Source organism: Lithobates pipiens, unplaced genomic scaffold (assembly GCF_037356315.1).
Source record: "Lithobates pipiens isolate NorthernLeopardFrog02 unplaced genomic scaffold, aLitPip1_a1.2 Scaffold_22, whole genome shotgun sequence".
In the NCBI taxonomy this organism is placed as follows: domain Eukaryota; kingdom Metazoa; phylum Chordata; class Amphibia; order Anura; family Ranidae; genus Lithobates; species Lithobates pipiens.
The window spans coordinates 21687217-21714618 of NW_027507784.1; the positions used below are offsets into that span (position 1 = coordinate 21687217).

A 27402-nucleotide genomic window follows, 5' to 3' on the forward strand; every position below is an offset into this window, starting at 1 on the left:
CCTGATCAATGCCCATCTGCAGACTCACTAATGCCATCAATGCAGCTTCATCAGTCCACATCACTGCAGCTTCACCATTGCCATCAATACAGCCTGATCAATGCTCATCTGCAACCTCACAAGTGCCATCAATATAACCTGATCAATGCCCATCTGCAGCCTCACAAGTCCCATCAATACAGCCTGATCAATGCCCATCTGTAGCCTCACAAGTCCCATCAATACAGCCTGATCAATGCCCATCTGCAGACTCACAAGTGCCATCAATGCAGCTTCATCAGTCCACATCGCTGCAGCCTCACCATTGCCTTCAATCCAGCCTGATCAATGCCCATCTGCAGCCTCACAAGTGCCATTAATGCAGCCTCACCATTGCTATCAATGCAGCAGCCTCACCATTACCTTCAATGCAGCAGCCTCTCCATTGCCATCAGTGCAGTAGCCTCACCATTGCCATCAGTGCAGCTTGATCGATGCCCATCTGCAGCCTAGAAGGGACAGAGGGGGGGGGGGGCGGGCTGAGCACTGACAGATTACATACTGTGATAATCTCCTATGATAGATAGAACAGTGGTCCAATGGCACCCCAGGAGACCGGACTTTCTATTACAGAGGCCGTCAAGTAAACAGGAGATTCTCACTATATGTAATCTGATGGCGCTCATCCCGCTTCCCTCCCTGTCCCCTCCGAGGCAGCTAAAATTGAAGTATTGGCGTATAACACACACACGCTATTTGCACCCGATTTTAATGGTGAAAAAGTGAGTTCTTCTATCATCTATTTTAATCTCTATTTTATGCTCTTTCATCGGTAGATCCACCAGTGCTCTCCCCAGCTATGCCGGACCAGGACAGACATGTTAGTACCCAACATGTAGCAACCATGATGGGTGAGTATGAAATCTAATGTGGTAATGTGGACATTTTAAAAATAATCGTAACAGTGGCACCTGAACTCAAACTAACTAATTAAAATTACAGCAGCCAGCATGATTTGCTGACTTCAAATCCATTACTATTATTTTGTTTGATTTTTCTGTTTAAGGCAGGCCATGCATGGTTTGAATTTTGGCCAGTTCAGCAGGTTCAGCAGAAATATTACAGTAATATTTTATGTACCGTATTTATCGGCGTATAACACGTACATTCATTTTAAGAGGAAAGTTTCAGGAAAAAATAAATAAAAAACTTACATTTTAAATAAGGAAGTTTGAAGCAAAATAAGGGTCAGTGCCCATCTGCAGCCTCACCATTGCCTTCAATACAGCCTGATCAATGCCTATCTGCAGCCTCACAAGTGCCATCAATACAGCCTGATCAATGCCCATCTGCAGCCTCACAAGTGCCATCAATACAGCCTGATCAATGCTCATCTGCAACCTCACAAGTGCCATCAATACAACCTGATCAATGCCCATCTGCAACCTCACAAGTACCTTCAATACAGCCTGATCAATGCCCATCTGCAGCCTCACAAGTGCCATCAATGCAGCTTCATCAGTCTCCATCAATGCAGCCATCAATGCAGCAGCCTCGCCATTGCCATCAATGCATCAGCCTCACCATTACCTTCAATGCAGCAGCCTCTCCATTGCCATCAGTGCAGTAGCCTCACCATTGCCATCAGTGCAGCCTGATCGATGCCCATCTGCAACCTAGAAGGGACAGGGGGGGGGGGGGGGGGGGGCAGAGCACCGACAGATTACATACAGTGATAATCTCCTATGATAGACAGAACAGTGGTCCAGTGGCACCCCAGGAGACTGGACTTTCTATTACAGAGACCATCAAGTAAACAGGAGATTCTCACTATATGTAATCTGATGGCGCTCGTCCCGCTTCCCTCCCTGTCCCCTCCAAGGCAGCTAAAATTGAAGTATTGGCGTATAACACACACACACTATTTGCACCCGATTTTAATGGTGAAAAAGTGAGGGTTATACGCCAATAAATACAGTACTTATGTTATCTATTTTCACCTATACAGTATGCTAGTGTTCAAGGCTAGATCCACCAGTGTCCACATAAGCAACTGTGTCCATTGTTAAAAAACAAACAAAAAAAACATTTATTTTTAGTAATAACCATTTTTTTTCTGTTATGTGACTGTTTCCACTCATATCTGATGCTCATTCTGGAGTAGATACATTAACAATGGTTCCGGCTACCCCCGACCAGTACAGACATGTTAATACTGCCCATGCAACACACACGATGGGTAAGTATGAAATGTAATTTATTTTCAGTAATAATTTGTAATCATCCATGTGCATTGACCAGAGTCCTCCATTAATAATGGGAACCATGTGATATCCTTCTGTTGTTTGACTATTTTAACCCCTATTTAATGTTCTTTTATTGGTAGGACCACTGGTGCCCATCCAAGCTGTGCCAAACCAGGACAAGCATGTTAATCCAGCCCCTGCAGCCTACATAATAGGTGAGTATGAAATGTAACAATGTATTTTTAAAAATATTATTTAATTTAGTAATAGTTTCTATTCTTTTGTTATTTGACTATTTTCTAGACATGTGCACACTGAAATATTTGGTTTCAGAATTTAATTTTCGTCCAAAAAATACATTTATTTAGTTAATCCCGAAATTCATTTTTATTTACTTTATTTCATTAAAAAAATGCATTCGTCCCAAAATCCAAAATAATTAAGGTGGAATCTGTCATTGAAGGCTCATGGTGTCTGTTGAATGTTCTAAGAAGATTCACCGGAGCAGCTAAACTGTACGACGCCGCAATTGTACATTTCTGGTCGAATGTTCCGCCTACAAGCTATAGTAGAATTCTAATGTTGTATAACACTAGTAATAATTAGTCCACATCGCTGCAACCTCACCATTGCCTTCAATACAGCCTGATCAATGCCCATCTGCAACCTCACAAGTGCCATCAATACAACCTGATCAATGCGCATCTGCAGCCTCACAAGTGCCATCAATACAGCCTGATCAATGCCCATCTGCAACCTCACAAGTGCCTTCAATACAGCCTGATCAATGCCCATCTGCAGCCTCACAAGTGCCATCAATGCAGCTTCATCAGTCCACATCACTGCAGCCTCACCATTGCCTTCAATACAGCCTGATCAATGCCCATCTGCAGCCTCACAAGTGCCATCAATACAGCCTGATCAATGCCCATCTGCAACCACACAAGTGCCATCAATACAACCTGATCAATGCCCATCTGCAGCCTCACAAGTGCCATCAATACAACCTGATCAATGCCCATCTGCAGCCTCACAAGTGCCATCAATGCAGCTTCATCAGTCCACATCAATGCAGCCTCACAAGTGCCATCAAAGCAGCTTTATCAGTCCACATCAATGCAGTCTCGCCATTGCCATCAATGCAGCAGCCTCACCATTACCTTCAATGCAGCAGCCTCACCATTGCCATCAGTGCAGCCTGACTGATGCCCATCTGCAGCCTAGAAGGGACAGAGAGGAGGGGGGGGGGGAGGGCGGGCTGAGCACCGACAGATTACATACAGTGATAATCTCCTATGATAGACAGAACAGTGGTCCAGTGGCACCCCAGGAGACCGGACTTTCTATTACAGAGGCCGTCAAGTAAACAGGAGATTCTCACTATATGTAATCTGATGGCGCTCGTCCCGCTTCCCTCCCTGTCCCCTCCAAGGCAGCTAAAATTGAAGTATTGGCGTATAACACACACACACTATTTGCACCCGATTTTAATGGTGAAAAAGTGAGGGTTATACGCCAATAAATACAGTACTTATGTTATCTATTTTCACCTATACAGTATGCTAGTGTTCAAGGCTAGATCCACCAGTGTCCACATAAGCAACTGTGTCCATTGTTAAAAACAAAACAAAAAAAACATTTATTTTTAGTAATAACCATTTTTTTTTCTGTTATGTGACTGTTTCCACTCATATCTGATGCTCATTCCGGAGTAGATACATTAACAATGGTTCCGGCTACCCCCGACCAGTACAGACATGTTAATACTGCCCATGCAACACACACGATGGGTAAGTATGAAATGTAATTTATTTTCAGTAATAATTTGTAATCATCCATGTGCATTGACCAGAGTCCTCCATTAATAATGGGAACCATGTGATATCCTTCTGTTGTTTGACTATTTTAACCCCTATTTAATGTTCTTTTATTGGTAGGTCCACTGGTGCCCATCCAAGCTGTGCCAAACCAGGACAGACATGGTAATCCAGCCCCTGCAGCCTACATAATAGGTGAGTATGAAATGTAACAATGTATTTTTAAAAATATTATTTAATTCAGTAATAGTTTCTATTCTTTTGTTATTTGACTATTTTCTAGACATGCGCACACTGAAATATTTGGTTTCGGAATTAAATTTTCGTCCAAAAAATAAATTTATTTAGTTACTCCCAAAATTCATTTTTATTTATTTTATTTCATTAAAAAAATGCATTCGTCCCAAAATCCGAAATAATTAAGGTGGAATCTGTCATTGAAGGCTTATGGTGTCTGTCGAATGTTCTAAGAAGATTCGACAGAGCAGATAAACTGTACGACGCCGCAATCGTACATTTCTGGTCGAATGTTCCGCCTACAAGCTATAGTAGAATTCTAATGTTGTATGACACTAGTAATAAATTATATTTATTTATTATTATTACTAGACAACCAACATTAGAATTCTTCTATAGCCTATGGGTGGAGCATTTGACCATAAATGTCTGCTTGCAGCAACTGCTTCATCGAATCTTCATGTCAAATCTTTTCTCTCTATGTGGAATAATCTTGGACTAATAGAGTTAGGTTAGGCACATACGACCTTTTTTGCTATTGTCTCTATAATGTCAAATCTTTTCTCTCTATGTCAAATTTTTTCTCTCTATGTAGAATAATCTTGAACTAACAGAGCTAAGGTTAAGCACATTCGACCACAGGTTCGGTGGACACAGATCACTATTGTCAGCGTCATGTCGAATCTCCTATCTATATCGAACTGTTGTCACAACGAAAACAAAAATAAAGCATTTGTTTATGTCATATCTTTCGGTTTTCAAACTCTGCACGTTCGTTATCATTTGTTAAAACGATAACAAAAATACCCAAAATTGGGACGAAAATGCATTTGGACGAAACTGAATGCACATGTCTACTATTTTCACACATATCTTATTCTATTTCAGGGGTAGATACATTGGCACCATTTCCGGCTACCGCAAAACTGAAAAAACCTGTTAGTTCTTTCCATGCAGCACACACGGCGGATAAGTATAAAAATCAATGTGAGCGCTAACAAAATACATTTTATTCACAGTTATTTTTTATGCACTTTTTTCATTTGACTATTTTCACCCATAGTATGGTTTGATCTATTGGTGGCCATACCAACAACTGTATGGATTGACCCGAATCCTCCATTAATAATGAGAAATTGAGAATCAAGTGATGTTCTTCTATCATCTATTTTAATCTCTATTTTATGCTCTTTCATTGGTAGATCCACCAGTGCTCGCCCCAGCTATGCCGGACCAGGACAGACATGTTAGTACCCAACATGTAGCAACCATGATGGGTGAGTATGAAATCTAATGTGGTAATGTGGACATTTTAAAAATAATCTTAACAGTGGCACCTGAACTCAAACTAACTGATTAAAATTACAGCAGCCAGCATGATTTGCTGACTTCAAATCCATTACTATTATTTTGCTTGATTTTTCTGTTTAAGGCAGGTCATGCATGGTTTGAATCTCGGCCAGTTCAGAAGGTTCAGCAGAAATATTACAGTAATATTTTATGTACCGTATTTATCGGCGTATAACACGTACATTCATTTTAAGAGTTTCAGGAAAAAAAAACCTTACATTTTAAATAAGGAAGTTTGAAGAAAGATAAGGGTCAGTGCCCATCTGCAGCCTCACAAGTGCCATCAATACAGCCTGATCTATGCCCATCTGCAGCCTCACAAGTGCCATCAATACAGCCCAATCAATGCCCATCTGCAGCCTCACAAGTGCCATCAATACAGCTTCATCAGTCCACATCAATGCAGCCTCACAAGTGCCATCAATGCAGCTTCATCAGTCCACATCAATGCAGCCTCACCATTGCCATCAATGCAGCAGTCTCGCCATTGCCATCAATGCAGCAGCCTCACCATTACCTTCAATGCAGCAGCCTCACCATTGCCATCAGTGCAGCCTGATCGATGCCCATCTGCAGCCTAGAAGGGACAGAGAGGGGGGGGGGCGGGCTGAGCACCGACAGATTACATACAGTGATAATCTCCTATGATAGACAGAACAGTGGTCCAGTGGCACCCCAGGAGACCGGACTTTCTATTACAGAGGCCGTCAAGTAAACAGGAGATTCTCACTATATGTAATCTGATGGCGCTCGTCCCGCCCCCCTCCCTGTCCCCTCCAAGGCAGCTAAAATTGAAGTATTGGCGTATAACACACACACACTATTTGCACCCGATTTTAATGGTGAAAAAGTGAGGGTTATACACCAATAAATACAGTACTTATGTTATCTATTTTCACCTATACAGTATGCTAGTGTTCAAGGCTAGATCCACCAGTGTCCACATAAGCAACTGTGTCCATTGTTAAAAACAAAACAAAAAAAACATTTATTTTTAGTAATAACCATTTTTTTTTCTGTTATGTGACTGTTTCCACTCATATCTGATGCTCATTCCGGAGTAGATACATTAACAATGGTTCCGGCTACCCCCGACCAGTACAGACATGTTAATACTGCCCATGCAACACACACGATGGGTAAGTATGAAATGTAATTTATTTTCAGTAATAATTTGTAATCATCCATGTGCATTGACCAGAGTCCTCCATTAATAATGGGAACCATGTGATATCCTTCTGTTGTTTGACTATTTTAACCCCTATTTAATGTTCTTTTATTGGTAGGTCCACTGGTGCCCATCCAAGCTGTGCCAAACCAGGACAGACATGGTAATCCAGCCCCTGCAGCCTACATAATAGGTGAGTATGAAATGTAACAATGTATTTTTAAAAATATTATTTAATTCAGTAATAGTTTCTATTCTTTTGTTATTTGACTATTTTCTAGACATGCGCACACTGAAATATTTGGTTTCGGAATTAAATTTTCGTCCAAAAAATAAATTTATTTAGTTACTCCCAAAATTCATTTTTATTTATTTTATTTCATTAAAAAAATGCATTCGTCCCAAAATCCGAAATAATTAAGGTGGAATCTGTCATTGAAGGCTTATGGTGTCTGTCGAATGTTCTAAGAAGATTCGACAGAGCAGATAAACTGTACGACGCCGCAATCGTACATTTCTGGTCGAATGTTCCGCCTACAAGCTATAGTAGAATTCTAATGTTGTATGACACTAGTAATAAATTATATTTATTTATTATTATTACTAGACAACCAACATTAGAATTCTTCTATAGCCTATGGGCGGAGCATTTGACCATAAATGTCCGCTTGCAGCAACTGCTTCATCGAATCTTCACGTCAAATCTTTTCTCTCTATGTGGAATAATCTTGGACTAATAGAGTTAGGTTAGGCACATTCGACCTTTTTTGCTATTGTCTCTATAATGTCAAATCTTTTCTCTCTATGTCAAATTTTTTCTCTCTATGTAGAATAATCTTGAACTAACAGAGCTAAGGTTAAGCACATTCGACCACAGGTTCGGTGGACACAGATCACTATTGTCAGCGTCATGTCGAATCTCCTATCTATATCGAACTTTTGTCACAACGAAAACAAAAATAAAGCATTTGTTTATGTCATATCTTTCGGTTTTCAAACTCTGCACGTTCGTTATCATTTGTTAAAACGATAACAAAAATACCCAAAATTGGGACGAAAATGCATTTGGACGAAACTGAATGCACATGTCTACTATTTTCACACATATCTTATTCTATTTCAGGGGTAGATACATTGGCACCATTTCCGGCTACCACAAAACTGAAAAAACCTGTTAGTTCTTTCCATGCAGCACACACAGCGGATAAGTATAAAAATCAATGTGAGCACTAACAAAATACATTTTATTCACAGTTATTTTTTATGCACTTTTTTCATTTGACTATTTTCACCCATAGTATGGTTTGATCTATTGGTGGCCATACCAACAACTGTATGGATTGACCCGAATCCTCCATTAATAATGAGAAATTGAGAATCAAGTGATGTTCTTCTATCATCTATTTTAATCTCTATTTTATGCTCTTTCATTGGTAGATCCACCAGTGCTCGCCCCAGCTATGCCGGACCAGGACAGACATGTTAGTACCCAACATGTAGCAACCATGATGGGTGAGTATGAAATCTAATGTGGTAATGTGGACATTTTAAAAATAATCTTAACAGCGGCACCTGAAATCAAACTAACTAATTAAAATTACAGCAGCCAGCATGATTTGCTGACTTCAAATCCATTACTATTATATTGTTTGATTTTTCTGTTTAAGGCAGGCCATGCATGGTTTGAATCTCGGCCAGTTCAGCAGAAATATTACAGTAATATTTTATGTACCATATTTATTGGCGTATAACACGTAAATTCATGTTAAGAGGGAAGTTTCAGGAAAAAAAAAACTTACATTTTAAATAAGGAAGTTTGAAGCAAAATAATAGTCAGTGCCCATCTGCAGCCTCACAAGTGCCATCACTACAGCCTGATCAATGCCTATCTGCAGCCTCACAAGTGCCATCAATACAGCCTGATCAATCCCCATCTGCAGCCTCACAAGTGCCATCAATACAACCTGATCAATGCCCATCTGCAGCCTCACAAGTGCCATCAATACAGCTTGATCAATGCCCATCTGCAACCTCACAAGTGCCATCAATACAGCCTGATCGATGCCCATCTGCAACCTCACAAGTACCTTCAATACAGCCTGATCAATGCCCATCTGCAGCCTCACAAGTGCCAGCAATGCAGCTTCATCAGTCCACATCAATGCAGCCTCACCATTGCCTTCAATACAGCCTGATCAATGCCCATCTGCAACCTCACAAGTGCCTTCAATACAGCCTGATCAATGCCCATCTGCAGCGTCACAAGTGCAGCAGCCTCACCATTACCTTCAATGCAGCAGCCTCTCCATTGCCATCAGTGCAGCAGCCTCACCATTACCATCAGTGCAGCCTGATCGATGCCCATCTGCAGCCTAGAAAGGACAGAGAGGGGGGGAGCGGGCTGAGCACCGTCAGATTACATACAGTGATAATATCCTATGATAGACAGAACAGTGGTCCAATGGCACCCCAGGAGACCGGACTTTCTATTACAGAGGCCGTCAAGTTAACAGGAGATTCTAACTGTATGTAATCTGACAGCGCTCGTCCCGTCCCCCTCCCTGTCCCCCCCAGGGCAGCTAAAATTGAAGTATTGGGGTATAACACACACACACTATTTGCACCGTATTTTAATGGTGAAAAAGTGAGGGTTATACGCCAATAAATACAGTACTTATGTTATCTATTTTCACCTATACAGTATGCTAGTGTTCAAGGGCAGATCCACCAGTGTCCACATAAGCAACTGTGTCCATTGTTAAAAAAAAAAAAATAACATTTATTTTTAGTAATAACCATTTTTTTTTCTGTTATGTGACTGTTTCCACTCATATCTGATGCTCATTCCGGAGTAGATACATTAACAATGGTTCCGGCTACCCCCGACCAGTACAGACATGTTAATACTGCCCATGCAACACACACGATGGGTAAGTATGAAATGTAATTTATTTTCAGTAACAATTTATAATCATCCATGTGCATTGACCAGAGTCCTCCATTAATAATGGGAACCATGTGATATCCTTCTGTTTTTTGACTATTTTAACCCCGATTTAATGTTCTTTTTTTGGTAGGTCCACTGGTGCCCATCCAAGCTGTGCCAAACCAGGACAAGCATGTTAATCCAGCCCCTGCAGCCTACATAATAGGTGAGTATGAAATGTAACAATGTAATTTAAAAAAAAAAAAATATTTTTAGTAATAGTTTCTATTCTTTTGTTATTTGACTATTTTCTAGACATGTGCACACTAAAATATTTGGTTTCGGAATTTAGTTTTCGTCCAAAAAATACATTTATTTAGTTACTCCCAAAATTCGTTTTTATTTATTTTGTTAAAAAATGCATTCGTCCCAAAATCTGAAATAATTAAGGTGGGATCTGTCATTGAAGGCCCATGGTGTCTGTTGAATGTTCTAAGAAGATTCGATGGAGCAGCTAAACTGTATGACGCCACAATCGTACATTTCCGGTCGAATGTTCTGCCTACAAGCTATAGTAGAATTCTAATGTTGTATGACACTAGTAATAATTATATTTATTTATTATTATTACTAGTCAACCAACATTAGAATTCTTCTATAGCCTATGGGCGGAGCATTTTACCATAAATGTCCGCTCGCAGCAACTGCTTCATCGAATCTTCATGTCAAATCTTTTCTCTCTATGTGGAATAATCTTGGACTAATAGAGTTAGGTTAGGCACATTCGACCTTTTTTGCTATTGTCTCTATAATGTTGAATCTTTTCTCTCTTTGTTGAATCTTTTCTCTCTATGTAGAATAATCTTGAACTAACAGAGCTAAGGTTAGGCACATTCGACCACAGGTTCGGCGGACACAGATCACTAGTGTCAGCATCATGTCGAATCTCCTATCTATATCGAACTTTTGTCACAACGAAAACGAAAATAAAGCATTTGTTTATGTCATATCTTTTGGTTTTCGGATTCTGCACGTTCGTTATCATTTGATAAAACGATAATGAAAATACCCGAAAATGCATTTGGACGAAAACGAATGCACATGTCTACTATTTTCACACATATCTTATTCTATTTCAGGGGTAGATACATTGGCACCGTTTCCGGCTACCACAAAACTGAAAAAACCTGTTAGTTCTTTCCATGCAGCACACACGGTGGATAAGTATAAAAATCAATGTGAGCGCTAACAAAATACATTTTATTCACAGTTATTTTTATGCACTTTTTTCATTTGACTATTTTCACTCATAGTATGCTGTGATCTATTGGTGGCCATACCAACAATTGTATGGATTGACCCGATTCCTCCATTAATAATGAGAAATTGAGAATCAAGTGATGTTCTTCTATCATCTATTTTATGCTCTTTCATTGGTAGATCCACCAGTGCTCGCCCCAGCTATGCCGGACCAGGACAGACATGTTAGTACCCAACATGTAGCAACCATGATGGGTGAGTATGAAATCTAATGTGGACATTTTAAAAATAATCTTATTTTAGGCTTATCTGTAGCACTGGATACCATGGAGGTTTAGGAGATACCCCTGTATTTGCCTGTGCCGATATCATCGGCACATGTGCACTTAAGCAAACTGAAGCAACGGCACATACCAGTGGCTCCCGTGCGCATGCGTGGGAGTGATGTCCTCGCGGCTCCAGCCAATCACAGCACCGGAGCCGCGATACCCGGAAGTAACACTGGGGCAGGGAACTAGGATCACTGCGATGGCTTCGATCTCAGGTAAGTAATTCATAATGAGCTAGTATGCTGTGTCTTGCATGCTTGGGTTTTTTTTAAAAATTTTTTTAGGGTTTACAACCACTTTAAAACAAATAATTAAACTCACATGATTAAAAAGCCGATATTATATATATATATATATATATATATATATATATATATATATATATATATATATATATATATATATAATAACTATCAAAAACCAACTATGGAAATCACTCCATGGTGCTCTGAATGATAATGTTACACGTCACATAGACTTCTTCCTACGCATTTCGTCATAGAGTGACGTCATCAGGGGTGGGACTAGTGTTCATATTTTGCTGAATTATTTCCACCTTTTCTGATCTGCTTGTTTCACCATGTCCGATTTTAAAAATATATTTTTAGCTCCAAAAATAATATAGATTCTTGTTTTCACTCATATATCTGGTGATATTTCAGGAGTAAATATATTAGCACCACTCCCAGCTACCTTGAACCTGGACAGACCTGTCAGTTCTCACCATGCAGCACATCCAACGGGTAGGTAAGAAAATCAATGTGGGCAACAATACAATGACAATTTATTTACAGTAATATGTCTGTCATCTGACTATTTTTACCCATGTGATGGTATGTTCACTCCAGCATCCACTATCAAGGAAGGACATGGTAATAACTCCAATCCAGCACATACAATGGGTATGTACAAAAATCAATGTAAGAATTTGGAAAAAAAGTAATTTTAAAATTAAAAAGTAAAATTAAATTGTATGCTATAAAACTTTTTTTAGTCATATGATGTTATTTCAGGAGAGGAATTGCTAGTGGCGATCTCACCTACCTCAAGCCATGACAGATTCAATAACTCTTCCTGTCCAACACAGATAGCGGGTGAGTATAATGATCATGTCTGCTCTCTATAATAATCTCAAAAATCCAAATCTATGCTGCTTTCTGTGGTTGTGTGACTTTTAGGCTGGGGTCACACTAGTGTGAATTGGAGGTGGGTTTCCCTATCCAGAAAGCCAGCATGGCTGAACAAAGTACCCATATTTGTGACATCATCAGTGTGTGGCCCTTGGCCAAAGACCTTAGAGGTGCACAAGTAAACGAGAGCTTTGAGCGGCTCCTGTTTTGAGATTCTGCAACAATAAAAACAAATCTAAGTTGAAAGAAAATTGGTGCAACATGTCAGATATTTCTGATTATATGTCCTTTAATATAGAACCATTTTATATAATCCTGTGAATTTTTTTCACCCATATGATGTACCATGTTTTTAGGAAAAGATCTACTATTATCAATCCCATCAATTGCAAGACAAAGGAGATGTGCTAAAACTTCCAGTCCAGCAAATGTGATGGGTGAGTACAACAACCAAGGTGAGCATTTTAAAAACCCATGTTTATTTTATTTATTACTTTACCTCCTTCCATCTAAACACCTCTTCTCCTTCTCTCTCCTCTCTTTCATCTTAACCTCTCATCTTTTTTCTCCCTCCTCTCTTCCATCTAAACCTCTCATCTTCCTCTGCCTTTCTTCCATCCAAACCCCTCATTTCCGTCTCTCTCTCTTCTCTTCGATCTTAACTCATCTCCTTCTCCCTCCTCTCTTCCATCTAAACCCTTCATCTCATTCTCTGTCCTCCCTCCCATCTAAACCCCTAATTTCCTTCTCTCTCCTCTCTTTCATCTTAACCCCCTCATCTCCTTCTCCCTCATTTCTTCCACCTGAACCCCTCATCTTCTCCATCTAAATTCCTCATCTTTTTCTCCCTCATCTCTTCCATCTGAACCCCCCCCCATCTGCTTCTCTCTCATCTCTGCCATCTAAATTCCTCATCTCCTTCTCCCTCATTTCTTCCATCTTAACCCCTCATCTCCTTCCTCCTCATCTCTTCCATCTGAACCCCTCAACTCTTTCTCACATATCTCCTCCATCAATCCCTCATCTCCTTCTCCATCTTCTCTTCCATCTAAACCCCTCATCTTCTTCTGCCTCTCTTCCATCTAAACTCCTAATTTTCTTCTCCCGCCTCTGTTCCATCTTAACTCCTCATCTCCTTCTCCCACCTCTCTTCCATCTAAATCCTTCATCTCCTTCTTTGTTCTCTCTTCCATCTAAACCTCTAATTTCCTTTTCCCTCTTGTCTTTCATCTTAACCCCTCATCTCCTTCTCTCTCATTTCTTCCATCTTAACCCCTCATCTCCTTCTCTCTCATTTCTTCCATCTTAACCCCTCATCTCTTCCATCTAAACCCCTCATCTTCTTCTGCCTCTCTTCTATCTAAACGTCTAATTTTCTTCTCCCGCCTCTGTTCTATCTTAATTCCTCATCTCCTTCTCCCACCTCTCTTCCATCTAAACCTTTCATCTCCTTCTCCCACCTCTCTTCCATCTAAACCTTTCATCTCCTTCTCCCACCTCTCTTCCATCTAAACCTCTAATTTTCTTTTCCCTCTTGTCTTTCATCTTAACCCCTCATCTCCTTCTCCCTCATTTCTTCCATCTAAACCCCTCTTCTTCTTCTGCCTCTCTTCCATCTAAACTCCTAATTTTCTTCTCCCGCCTCTGTTCCATCTTAACTCTTCATCTCCTTCTCCCACCTCTCTTCCATCTAAACCTTTCATCTCCTTCTCCCACCTCTCTTCCATCTAAACCCCTAATTTTCTTTTTCCCTCCTGTCTTTCATCTTAACCACTTATCTCCTTCTCCCTCATTTCTTCCATCTTAATCTCTCATCTCCTCCATCTAAACCCCTCATCTTCTTCTGCCTCTCTTCCATCTAAACTCCTAATTTTCATCTCCTTTTTCCTCATCTCCTCCATCTAAACCCCTCATCCTCTTCTCCTTCCTGTGTTCCAATTCAGCCCATCATCTTCTCATCTCCCTCTTTATTGTTCTATACTCATCCTTCACCGTTTAGGTATATTTAAAGTTATTGAACCAGAAGGTCGGCAAAATGCAATGCAGAGCTGACAAAACCTGAATATTCTAGAGATCAACAATATCAAGCCTTGAGGCGATTCAGTTCGCGTTGTGTGCTTTACACATATTTTTATTCATTCATTCAACAATATCAAGCCCATCTATGTATACTTTGGGAAATGTTTCCCTCACTTCTTGCTCTGTCTGATACCTGTCACTTGGACAAGAAGTGTGGAAATCTCCCTAAAGGAGACTCAAACAGCAAACTAAAACCTGACAGAGGTATTAGGCCTTTCCTACAAGTAAAATCATTTTTGTTGCTGTTTTTTTGTCCCCATTGTAAGAAATTGTGCCCCAGTTGTTGAAACCCATGAAATAGACAGCAAACTTGAGGAAATCTCTACAAAATAATGGAAATGTACGGCTGCAAACCCTTACAGATCTTCTAACTCTTCTCCAATCCATTTGGACTTTAAAGCAGGACTCTGGATTTTGTTTTGAAGTCCAAATGTAGCTATTTTCTTGTTCCAATTTAACATTTTGAAGGTGAAATATATCTATATATAAAAGGTCCACACACAATACTGTACACAGAGATCAAAGTACTTTTTACTGGATTTGTTTATGAGCAGACTGAGTGACACCGGAGGGGGGGAGGGATCCGATCAGCGGAGGTTCCACTTTAGGGTGGAACCCCGCTTTATCTCTGTCCAAACCAGAGTCTAGCAGACATCCCGGGTATGATAAAGTTTTAAAAATGAAATCATAAATTATAATATAATAAATAACTATAAATAATTATACCAAATAATAATATAACAATAATTAAAATGATTCAATAATGTAATCAAATCAAAAACACTGAAATTTGCTGAGTTGCAGAATTGTCGCTGTCATTACTTTTCAGTATTTGATGACGGATCTCCCCACAAATCGCTATCCCTCAATTCTGAGAGTGATTCCAATTTATTATTGCTGTTTTCTAGCTGGTCTTAAACCACTTTTGATGTAAAGAGACAGTTTTGGTTGCTATGGACAATCTCCAGTTTCCAGGCTGAAAGAACAGTTTTTATAATATAAAACTGCATGCAGGACACTGGGCAGACCACTAGGGACAAAGGGGAATGTGAAATAACTATATACAGCAATGTAATCTGTAAGATTACATTATACTGTATGTAATGTGTGTGTTTCACTTTTTGAATTTGGTGCCGTTCTCCGCCCCCGTGCGTTGCAACGCTCGCAGGGAACGGAGATCGGCTCCGTGATACATCGATCGGAGCTCGACTCGCTCGTACAGCGGGGGGGGACATCGCTGGATCCAGGGGACAAGGCAAGTAAAGTCTCCCTGCATTCAGCGATGCGGTCCCGAGTCTGGCTCGGGGTTACCGCTTTTGGTATAAAATTTCCACCCCGAGCCAGACTCGGGAATACCGCCAGGGGGGGTTAAGAATCAAAATTCAAAAAAGAAAAAATGTCCCCAAGGTGGGGCTTTTTGCCAGCATGTATTACCTGTAGAAGCTAATAAATGTAAATATAAAGAAATACTGACATGTAGCAAAAAAGGCTAGTAATATAGATATTTTATTGATAAAAAAGAGGATTAAATAGGTAGCACAGTGGTCTGGGACTGAGCTCCATTGTGTGAGTAAAAATGTATAGTATTACATGTATAAGCAAAAATACACATATACATACAGTTATAATGCTTGGAACATAATATCAATATAATAAAAGGTATATGTATATAGATAATGTGAGCCCTTTACGCGTTTCGACCCTTTCAGGGGTCTTCTTCAGAAGGTTATTATCTATTATAAAAAGGGGGAGAAACAAGCATAAGTATATATCCATACATTATACACTGTGTTGTACTGAAAATAGTCTGCTGTAGGCAGAATATACATCAAACTTTGTGAGTTTACACAGTTAACGATCAAGTAATGTATATTGCAACAATAAATACCTATATTAATCACAAAGGGAATCCTCTTTAAAAGGCCGTACTAGGCTCCGTCACTTCTCCCATAACCTTCATGGATGTGCCGACCTTGTGTAGATGGAGATAATGGCTAACTCTACCACAAAAGGAGAGCCAGGAAAATGGATCCAAGGGGTAAGTAGCTTACAAGGTATCACAACACTATAACTACCTCTAAGGTGCCATGATGGAGGAAGGTATGGGTATGGATAAACAGGATTAGGAGAGGGGGCAACCTACAGAGTAAGAAAAAAGTATAAAATATATATATATATATATATATATATATATATATATATATATATATATATATATATATATATATATACATATATATACAGGGCCCTATTTAGGAACTATAACCTCTATATAGAGAGATAGGAATACCCACATGCAGTGTCAGGGGTATACATATGTGGCAGTGACTTCTGCTATTTCAATGTAGGATGCTGCACTAAGTTAAAATATAAACAAGTGCATCCCCAGAAAGAAAACCAACACCAACAACCAGCGTGACAACAGTGATACTGGGATTGGGCAATGTATGTGTACCTGTAACCAATTTCTAATAGGTCCACGTTAAATAGCAGGGCCAAAAGGAAGGCACTATGGTAATTAGTGATAAAGTGATTAAGGGTAATGACCTTTACAATCAAGCCCTTCACATTAATAGGTTTTCATGAAGCGAAAGAGGTCTAATGTCTGCAAATGAACAAGAGATAGTATTATACTCCTGCTGACAGAACTCTATATAGTGCAAATAAAAAGAATGTAGAAAAACATTGAGTGAAAAGACCCAGAGACTTACCCCAATGTGTGGAAACGATACAAGTGCTATCCTGTGGTTGAAGGAATGGTTTACCAGTGTGGGAGGGTGGGGTATAAATAGCCCAAGTTGAGTTAATTAGTCAATCATGGTCTCCACCTGTTATACCATAGCCCTTGTTGGTCGCCTTAATGGCCGACCGGATGTGGTCCCCTCGGCGTTCCGAAAGTGACCTTCCCAATAATGGGGAGGTGCGCGGTAGCGTCGCACCAGCGTGACATCGGCGCGTCACGTCGCGCGCGTAAAGCGCGCGTGCGCAGTGAGGCCCCCAGTCCGGTACCGTTCGGAATGCCGCCGACCAGATTTATCCCGGGAAGACAGGCGGCGCCCACCCGTTCGCATCCCGGAAAGACGGGCGGCGCTCACCCGTTCGTATCCCGGGACCTAATGGGGAGAGGCATGCGCGCACCAATGCCGCTCCCCTCTTCTGGTCGTGAAGCCATACCCCAGTAGTCCATCCAATAAGCGTAAACAAGGAAGCGAGAGGTCACCTCGAATGGCACCATCCAGTGGAGGAAATGGGGAAATGCATCCGGGCTTTCCATCATACAACATGTAAAATAGTATAATATAAAGAAAAATATTTTTTAAATATATTTTGATAACATCATGTCAGAAGTAAAGAATGAAAATAAATAAATATAAACAAAGACATTTCATAATGAGCATATCATTTACAGGTAAACTGGGCATACAAGAAGAAAAATCTACTGGTTGGTATATAAGACTATGGCAAATTAGTAGTCACGGGCACAGACTAATGTATTGCGTTAGCATATCACACGTGTGCACGTACATACCCATCAAGCGCAAAGGTGGACAAATACACCCATTCCAATAAGTAATGGGATACCCATATGCATACACGTAATATGTCAACTACATAAATGCTTCATCTTTGCTTCATCTCTAATAACCTTCTGAAGAAGACCCCTGAAAGGGTCGAAACGCGTAAAGGGCTCACATTATCTATATACATATACCTTTTATTATATTGATATTATGTTCCAAGCATTATAACTGTATGTATATGTGTATTTTTGCTTATACATGTAATACTATACATTTTTACTCACACAATGGAGCTCAGTCCCCGACCACTGTGCTACCTATTTAATCCTCTTTTTTATCAATAAAATATCTATATTACTAGCCTTTTTTGCTACATGTCAGTATTTCTTTATATTTACATTTATTAGCTTCTACAGGTAATACATGCTGGCAAAAAGCCCCACCTTGGGGACATTTTTTCTTTTTTGTTTGTAATATACCAGGGGTGATCAGCGCCCTCTGACCCTGCTTTGGGGTGTTACCGTCCATTTTGTCAAGAATCAAAATTCAGACAAAATGTTTGTTATTTGTTAATATCTAAATCTCTGAATTACAATAGTAACACATTATTTTTTAATTCTTAATTTAAGGTATGCAGCAAAACATTACAGCATGAACATTACAAACCATAGTCAGTGATACCCATTAAAGCGGTAGTAAACCCGCACATTTTTTTTTTTTTAAACCTGCAAAGCAAAAGGCATAATGAGCTAGTATGCACCGCATACTAGCTCATTATGAAATACTTACCTTAGAACGAGGCCCCGACATCTGGCCCGATCCACGCCGAGGGAGCTGACATGCTCCCTCTGCGTTTCTTCCGGGTATCGCGGCTCCGGCGCTGTGAGTGGCCGGAGCCGCGATATTGTCACTCCCGCGCATGCGCGTGGGAGATTTCAGTCCGGCCGCTCGGCTGCTGCCGGATTTTGACGGCGAGAACCCCCTTGTGCGCATGCGCCGCTGCAGTCAGCGGCGCATACCGAGGGGAATATCTCCTAAACCGTACAGGTTTAGGAGATATTTTTTTTACCTACAGGTAAGCCTTATTATAGGCTTTCCTGTAGGTAAAAGTTAAAAATGTGGGTATACAACCACTTTAATAGAAATGTATTTAACATGAACAGAGAATTTATAGATATCAATAAAGTAACAGACAAGGTTCCATCACATCAATATAAGGTGCCCATAAACTTCAAGTTGTAGCCTCTACAGCAAGTATATCTTGCATTGTGGTGGAAAACATATAGAAAAATATAAATGGCATGCCATACTGAAAGAAGAAAGAAGAAAAAAAATGGTACCAACTAGCATGTACGGAACCCATATGAGGCGGGGAGTGGAGCATAAGCTTTACATGGTAAAGAGACCCATGCCCCTCTCACACACTATTTGTACGTAACTATCAGAGCATACCAAGTAAAATTTTTTGGTTAACGGAAGGAAAGAGGTCTATAAAAGGGGTGAAAAGAAAAGGGAAAAAAATAAATAAAAGGAGAAAGATTGGATGGGACGCATTGGCAGAGTCAACGGCACAAGACGTCAAGTTCCCATAGAGGAAGGAACCTCAATTTAGTAATAGTAACACATTTCAACGAATCCGAAAACAACAAATTAATTCCTATTCATTTGTTTAATTCGGGTGACATAATTTGGGCCTTTTGTTAATGTTTGAAGCATCCAAAATGACATAAAAAAACATAAAAAAATAACAAATGATCCAAATTGATTCATTTTTATTCTTGTGACCATAGCATACATATTCTAATTGCCTAATTGTCTAAGTCTATTTCTGACATTTGTGTTAAAATCCGGATTTTTGCTAGAAAATTACTTAGAATTCCCAAACATTATATATATTTTTATGTCACACAGTATTTGCGCAGCGGTCTTTCAAACACAATTTTTTGGGAAAAATGACACTTTCACGAGTTTAAAAAAAGCTAAACAGTAAAGTTAGCCCGATTTTTTTTTTTTTTTTTTTGTGTAATGCGAAAGAATATCCCAATATAACCGATTACCATTAATATGAATACAGCCAATTTTCCCAAATAACTTTGGAAAATGTAAATCGATTCGGAACAACGAATACACAAAATGAATCCAAATAATACAAAATGAATTCTGGAAACAAATCATTCTAACATAACGAATATGATGAAAATAAATGATTTACTTAACAAAATTAATTCCAAATTTCAAATTCCAAAATTTTTTATTTTTTCCGTCGCACGTATCACTTAAGGTGAACATCCAAAAAACAAATGGTTTTCATAGGTACAGATTATCTTATATTACAGTTGAAGAAAAATAGGTAAATGTATAGAATAGTAAGTCTTATTTGTTATGTTTCTTTTGCAGAGCTAAAGACCAATATTTCTCCAAAGGTAAGAAATTAAAAAAATTATAAATTATAAGCTATTAACAAGCCAAGCTTTGTAATTGCATACTTTGTTTTATTTTCCTTAAAACCAATATAATGGGAGCTCTAAAGGGAGTCACATAGAATCTTCCAATTGTCTCAATACCTGAAAAATATTAGTTGTAATCTATAGTATGTAGACATGTGCATTTGTTTTCGTCTGAATGCATTTTCGTCTGAATCTCTGGTATTTTTGTTATCATTTTAACAAACGGTAAGGAACGTGCAGAATCCAAAAAACGAAAGATCCGACATAAACAAATGCTTTATTTTCGTTTTCATTGTGACAACAGTTGGATATAGATAGGAGATTCGACATGACGCTGACAATAGTGATCTGTATCCATCGAACCCGTGGTCGAATGTGCCTAACCTTAGCTCTATTAGTCCAAGATTATTCGACATAGAGAGAAAAGATTCGACATAGAGAGAAAAGATTTCGACATAGAGAGAAGAGATTCGACATAGAGAGAAAAGATTCAACATAGAGAGAAAAGATTTGACATAGAGAGAAAAGATTTCGACATTATAAAGACAATAGCAAAAAAGTTCGAACGTGCCTAACCTAACTCTATTAGTCCAAGATTATTCGACATAGAGAGAAAAGATTTAACATGAAGATTAGACAAAGCAGTTGCCCCAAGCGGACATTTATGGTGAAATGCTCCGCCCATAGGCTATAGAAGAATACTAATGTTGGTTGACTAGTAATAATAATTAATAAATATAATTATTACTAGTGTCATACAACATTAGAATTCTACTATAGCTTGTAGGCGGAACATTCGACTGGAAATGTACGATTGCGGCGTCGTACAGTTTAGCTGCTCCGTCAAAACTTCTTAGAACATTCGACAGACACCATAAGCCTTCAATGACAGATTCCACCTTAATTATTTCAGATTTTCGGACGAATGCATTTTTTAATGAAACAAAATAAATAAAAACGAATTTTGGGAGTAACTAAGTACATTTATTTTTCGGACTAAAACGAAATTCTGAAACAAAATAAATAAAAACGAATTTCGGGAGTAACTAAATTAATGTATTTTTCGGATGAAAACGAAATTCCGAAACAAAATATTTTAGTGTGCACATGTCTAATAGTATGTGCTGAATCTCTTGACCCCACATTTTGCACACCCAAAGTTACCCCAGCCACAGACACATAAAATACATAAATGATGTCTTTGTCACTATTAACGCCTTTCCGCCCTGGCCTATAGCAGATTGATGGCCAGGCGGGCCTTTTGTCCTACTGAGAGGACATCATAGGATGTTCTATCAGAAGGCACCATTTGTGCATCTGTACCATGACACCAAATAATCCAGTTTCATGCAGTAAAAAATGGTTGCTTATAGTATTGAAATTCATTGGCATAAGCAATCATAATGTGGGAAAAAAAAAATCCTGATCACTTCTCCAGAGTAGTACAGTATTACTATTGTAACAGCATTGCTCTGGTCACACTGTTATAACAAAAAATGTAAATATAGAAAAAAATTGAAAAACGTGTTTTAGGAAAATGAAAAAAAAAATTGTCACAATTATTTTATTTTTTTACATACTGATTAGCGCCACACTCGTTATATGATAACACTGTACTGCACTATATAGTGACAATTTTTTTATTTTTTTTTCCGAAAAATTGTGACAGACAATTACAACATCAAAAAACTCTCCATGCCTATTACTAAATACCTTGCACTGTCTACTTTACAAAAAAAAGGGGTCATTTGGGGGGTATTTGTATTGTCCTGACATTTTTGGGCCTCAAGAAATGAGATAGGCCATCGGTAGATTAGTAACATATATATAAAAAGAGAGAGAGAGCACGACTGCCTTAGTGTGATAACGTTTATTTAATTAAATTCATACATTTAAAAAGATTGCACTCACAAACAGAGATGATTTCTCGGCTGATGGTCCTGGCTGGGAGCTGCGCATGCGCACAGACCAGCTGGTGCTGCATGACGTCAATCACGGTCGCAATGGGGAGGGATTACAGGTGGATCGTCTCCTCAAACGAGCGAGCAGCCGGTTGCTATGACAACAGGTTTCGGAGGCACAGCCTCCTTCTTCAGGTCACACCTTTCCAATTTCCAATTTCTCAATTTACCCTCATAATATGCAAAACCTTAAGGCCCGCCATGGAACAAGTAATATGATGAAATAAGCCGGGAGTATGGGGTTCACATAAATTAATTATTGGAGGGGATGGGTAAAGAAGCAGAAACTTTAGCGAAACGACCCTACAGTACATTATTCTTTTAAAAATAATTTTAAAATGAATAAAAACAATCACATTACTGCCACAAATTATAAAATATAAAGATCACAATCATAATTGCAGTAATACTAGCGATATTAAATATAAATCACATCGAGAACAAACACATCCGTTTACATTTAAAAAAGAGAGAACCATTATAATTTTTATGATATTTATGGTATTTGTCATTCATCCATAGTCAACTCTAATACTATTAATTTTAATATAAAGTTTGAATATAGTTTAAATGTAATTTTATTACATTTTATTTACTCTGTTTTAATCCGATTTTACCAAAATAAATATACAAATAAATAAAATAAAATAAAAATGAAAATAAACCAAAATTAAAATTACAAATACAATTAATATTACATTACGAATCTGTTCAATTATAATATGAAGTTTGGCAATTAATTAAAAAAAATGTATTATCAATTCAAATTTAATTTATTTTGTTTCCAGGGCCCCAAACTACACATTTATGATGTTATTTTTATTAAAATGTGGATGACATTTTTAGATCAGGGTACCTATCCCCTAGCTCCTTGTTGAGCCCCTCAGGTGTCTTGCTATTCAAGGTAAATATCCAGAAGAACTCCCCTTTACATAAACGGGTAAACCTTTCACCTCCTGGAATTGACATAGGTATAGACTCATATATATATGCCAAATAGCTCCAAGCCTTTTGTGCTACCCCCGTGTGAATATTTAACCACTTAAGGACCAGGCCTCTTTTTCAGATTTGGTGTTTTCATGTTTAAAACAGTTTTTTTTGCTAGAAAATTACTTAGAACCCCCAAACATTTTATATTGTTTTTTTTTCTAACACCCTAGAGAATAAAATGGCAGTCATTGAAATACTTTTTTTTACACCGTCTTACAAGCGCACTTTTTTTTGAAAAAATGCACTTTTTTGAATAAAAAAATAAGACAACAGTAAAATTAGCCCAATTTTTTTTATATTGTGAAAGATAATGGTATGCCAAGTAAATTGATACCCAACATGTCACGCTTCAAAATTGTGCCCGCTCGTGGAATGGCGTCAAACTTTTAGCCTCAAAAATCTCCATAAGCGACATTTAAAAAATTCTACAGGTTGCATTTTTTGCGTTACAGAGGAGGTCTAGGGCTAGAATTATTGCTCTCATTCTACCGATCGCGGCGATACCTCACATGTGTGGTTTGACCACCGTTTTCATATGCGGGCGCTACTCACGTATGCGCCCGCTTCTGTGCGCAAGCTCGTCGTGACGGGGTGTTTTTTAAAAAAATTTTTATTTTATTTTAATTGATTTTATTTATTTTTACACTGTTTTAAAAAAAAAAAAATGGATCACTTTTATTCCTATTACAAGGAATGTAAACATCCATTGTAATAGAAAAAAGCATGACAGGTCCTCTTAAATATGAGATCTGGGGTCAAAAATCCTCAGATCTCATATTTGGGCTAAAATGCAAAAAAAAAAAAAAAAAAAAGAAAATCTGACATTTAAAAAAAAATATACCTTTAAGAGGTATGGGCGGAAGTGACGTTTTGACGTCGCTTCCGCCCTCCTATGGTATAGAGACGAGTGGGGGCCATCTTAGCCTCACTTGTCTCTATGCCCAGCTAGGAAGAGGACCCGATCGCCTCCGCCGCTACTGACGGCTCCGGTAAGTGGCGGAAGGTGCGGGAGGGCGGCGGGAGGGGGGTGGCACCTCTCCCGCCGCCGATAGTGGTGATCTCGCGGCGAATCCGCCGCGGAGACCACCGTTATCGTACAGCCGACCGCCTCCTGAAGAGATGGATATCTCGGTTGTGGCAGCAGCTGCTGCCGTTACCGAGATATCCCTCTTCAAAAAAAGGACGTACATCCCCATTAGGCGGTCCACAAGTGGTTAAAATGGCGTGGAACACTATGCTTCTCTATTTGTTTCTCTATGAATCTACGGTGTTCGCCAAAGCGCGTACACATCCACATCAGTAGATCAGGATTGATCAATTTTCAGATATATCCCATAGATTATAGACTCTATAACTTTCCTACAGACTAAATAATATACACTGATTTGGGTTATTTTTTTACCAAAGAAATGTAGCGGAATACATTTTGACCACCAAAAAATTAATAAAACCCCCAGTGGTCATTAAATATCACCAAAAGAAAGTTCTATTTGTGTGAAAAATAATGATAATTTTTTTTTTTTATGGGTACAGTGTTGCATGACTGTGCAATTGTCATTCAAAAGTGGTCAAGATTCATATCCTGATGGGAAATCTCTCTAAGAGTCACTTTATACAAAAGATTTTCCCTACAAATAGGGATATACATTAACATACTTTATTTCCAATACCATAATCCCCATTCCCCCCTTCTCACACCTCCCCCACCCCAAACCCCCCCACCCCTTCTCCCCTCTCTCCCCCCTCCTAGGATGTCTCGTTCCCCCCCTTCTCTAGGCACTTTTTACCTCACTGTATTCCTTCGTCAATTTAAACTTTTTCCACTTTTCCCATCTCTTTATAAATCCCTCTCTACTCTCTTCTCGACTATGTCTAAGCCCTTGTACACACGGTCAGAGATTCCGACGGAATGTGTCCGATTGGACCGTTTTGTTGGATATTCCGACTGTGTGTGGTCTACATCGGACTTCCGGAGTATTCGACGGACCAAGTTTTCCAACTTGTTGGTAAAATTTTCTGACAAAATTCTCCGATCGGACATACTCCGATCATGTGTAGAGAATTCCGATCGGACAAAGTGCCACGCATGCTCAGATCAAATTCCTACATCAAAGCTATTGGCTACTAGCCTGAACGTAGTCCCGTCGTAACGAAATAACGTCATCACGTCGGATTTTTCGACAACTTTGTCCGACCGTGTGTATGCAACAGTTTCGGACAAAATCTGTCGGACAAAATCCGACGGATTTGGTTGTCGGAATCTCCGACCGTGTGTACAGGGGCTTAGACGTTCCATGTTGAATGTCTCTTCTATTTTGTCATACCATTCTAAAATTTTTGGGCTATCTTTCCATTTTTTGGGTATCAGGCTTTTTGCAGCATTTATCATGTGTGCTATCATTTGAATTTCTCTATTCTTTTATTGGTCCATCTACCCCATGGAATAAACATGTCCATGGTTCCTCAGGCAGATCTATGTTCGTAATCTACTTAATATATCCTAATATTTCCTTCCAAAGTGGTTACATTTCAATATCCTGATGGGAAATTTAACAGTCTCTAACCCTTCCCCCACTCCATCCAAAACCAAACAAGACGGTTTGGCTGGAATTGAGCTTTAAGAGAAAGTCGCAACAGAAAAATAAAAGCTCACTAGTGTTGCACACTCTTACCACCAGACGGGTTAGAATTCATGACATTGATATTAATGCTCCACAATGATGAGGATAATACCTGATTGAAATACATTGATTTTCTAATGTTATGGGTCCAAATGAAATGTTTTTTCATTGAGAAATCCCTTGTGATGTGCCAACTGGGAAAGGTTCCTCAAAAGATGGTGCAACAGTTTCTACATAGCCCATTATATACCCAAAACCTTCTGGTTTATAATAAATTGTCTATTTGGGATAGTTTGCACAATTCAGGCTTTTTCTTTTCCCTTCAAGGCTATATAATTGCATCAATGTATTCCAAACTTTCCCCCAATGTGTCAGTCTTAGTACTGATCCATCTTTCCATATGTCAGCAGCAACCAGGTAAAAAACACAGCGTTGGGATCTTCTCCAGATCTTCTGATGAGGATTACTCCTGGCTGGTGGAACTCCTGACATCCGAAAATTTCAGAAATAGCATTCAAGATGTTAAACCTTGTTACATTTCCAACAATGGATTCCAAAGGTTTATAGACGATTTGTCTGAGTGCACATTGGGGATTCTGTATCACACCAAGAACCGAGGAAGAGTGAACATCACCAACGTCAATGATTCCCTGTATGATGAAGAGCTGGGTTATCTTGAACAGATGCTCGGTAAGGCTAGGTGCACATGACAGCATTCTCTGAAAAGTGATCTGCAATGGGTCACTTTCTAGAAAGTGACTAAGCTGCGGTTTCCATGCGTTCAGGAGCTGAACTGCCGAACAGCAATTTTGAATGGGACTAAGGTGCCACAACGCCAAGTCAAATGCTTTGCTTGCTTGTGGTGGGGACCATGGGTGAGCTTAACAGGTAATACTCCTTGACAAGCCACATTATATATTTTGGATAGAGTGGAGAGGGATTTGAACACCTCTCTCTTGTATTGCTGTCTGTGCCCCCATTAGAGAGACCCCCCCCCCCCCCCCCCGCTCTATGTGTCCTGTTTACCATTAACATCGAAAGTGAAAGTAGAAGAAAATCCCAAATTTTGGGTTGTCCCCAGAACAGAAATAGAGGAAAAAATATTCCAATGGGGACACTAGTTCTGGTGATCTGGGGGGGCCCCAAGAGATTCTCATAATTTGCAAGGATCCCCTCATACTTCCTGTTTGGCTATGGGACAGGAAGTGAAGAGACATCTCCCCATTGGGACACATATGGCAAAAATAAAACTTACAGGGGTTATAACCCTTCATTACTCTATCCAAAAAATGAGTAAGAAAACAAATGTTTTGAATATAGTTCTACTTTAAATTTGCCACA

At 39.2% G+C, this 27402-nt stretch overlaps 1 protein-coding gene across 32 annotated transcripts in view; it reads left to right on the forward strand.

Annotated features, from left to right (window-relative positions):
* Nucleotides 1–27402, forward strand: part of LOC143923390 (uncharacterized) — a 46045-nt gene that overhangs the window by 15308 nt on the left and 3335 nt on the right. For 5 of the 32 annotated variants that reach the window (XM_077447040.1, XM_077447014.1, XM_077447020.1 and 2 more), the window contains 21 exons: nt 816–890; nt 2141–2218; nt 2366–2440; nt 3941–4015; nt 4163–4237; nt 5168–5266; nt 5482–5556; nt 6694–6768; nt 6916–6990; nt 7921–8019; nt 8235–8309; nt 9653–9727; nt 9875–9949; nt 10863–10961; nt 11164–11238; nt 11975–12055; nt 12161–12214; nt 12326–12406; nt 12799–12897; nt 20440–20465; nt 26469–26751. In XM_077447040.1, coding sequence (XP_077303166.1) covers nt 816–890; nt 2141–2218; nt 2366–2440; nt 3941–4015; nt 4163–4237; nt 5168–5266; nt 5482–5556; nt 6694–6768; nt 6916–6990; nt 7921–8019; nt 8235–8309; nt 9653–9727; nt 9875–9949; nt 10863–10961; nt 11164–11238; nt 11975–12055; nt 12161–12214; nt 12326–12406; nt 12799–12897; nt 20440–20465; nt 26469–26751 — 1824 coding nt within the window. The remainder of the gene's footprint in view (nt 1–815; nt 891–2140; nt 2219–2365; nt 2441–3940; nt 4016–4162; nt 4238–5167; nt 5267–5481; nt 5557–6693; nt 6769–6915; nt 6991–7920; nt 8020–8234; nt 8310–9652; nt 9728–9874; nt 9950–10862; nt 10962–11163; nt 11239–11974; nt 12056–12160; nt 12215–12325; nt 12407–12798; nt 12898–20439; nt 20466–26468; nt 26752–27402) is intronic. The other 27 variants (XM_077447024.1, XM_077447035.1, XM_077447032.1 and 24 more) reach the window with 24 other exon arrangements.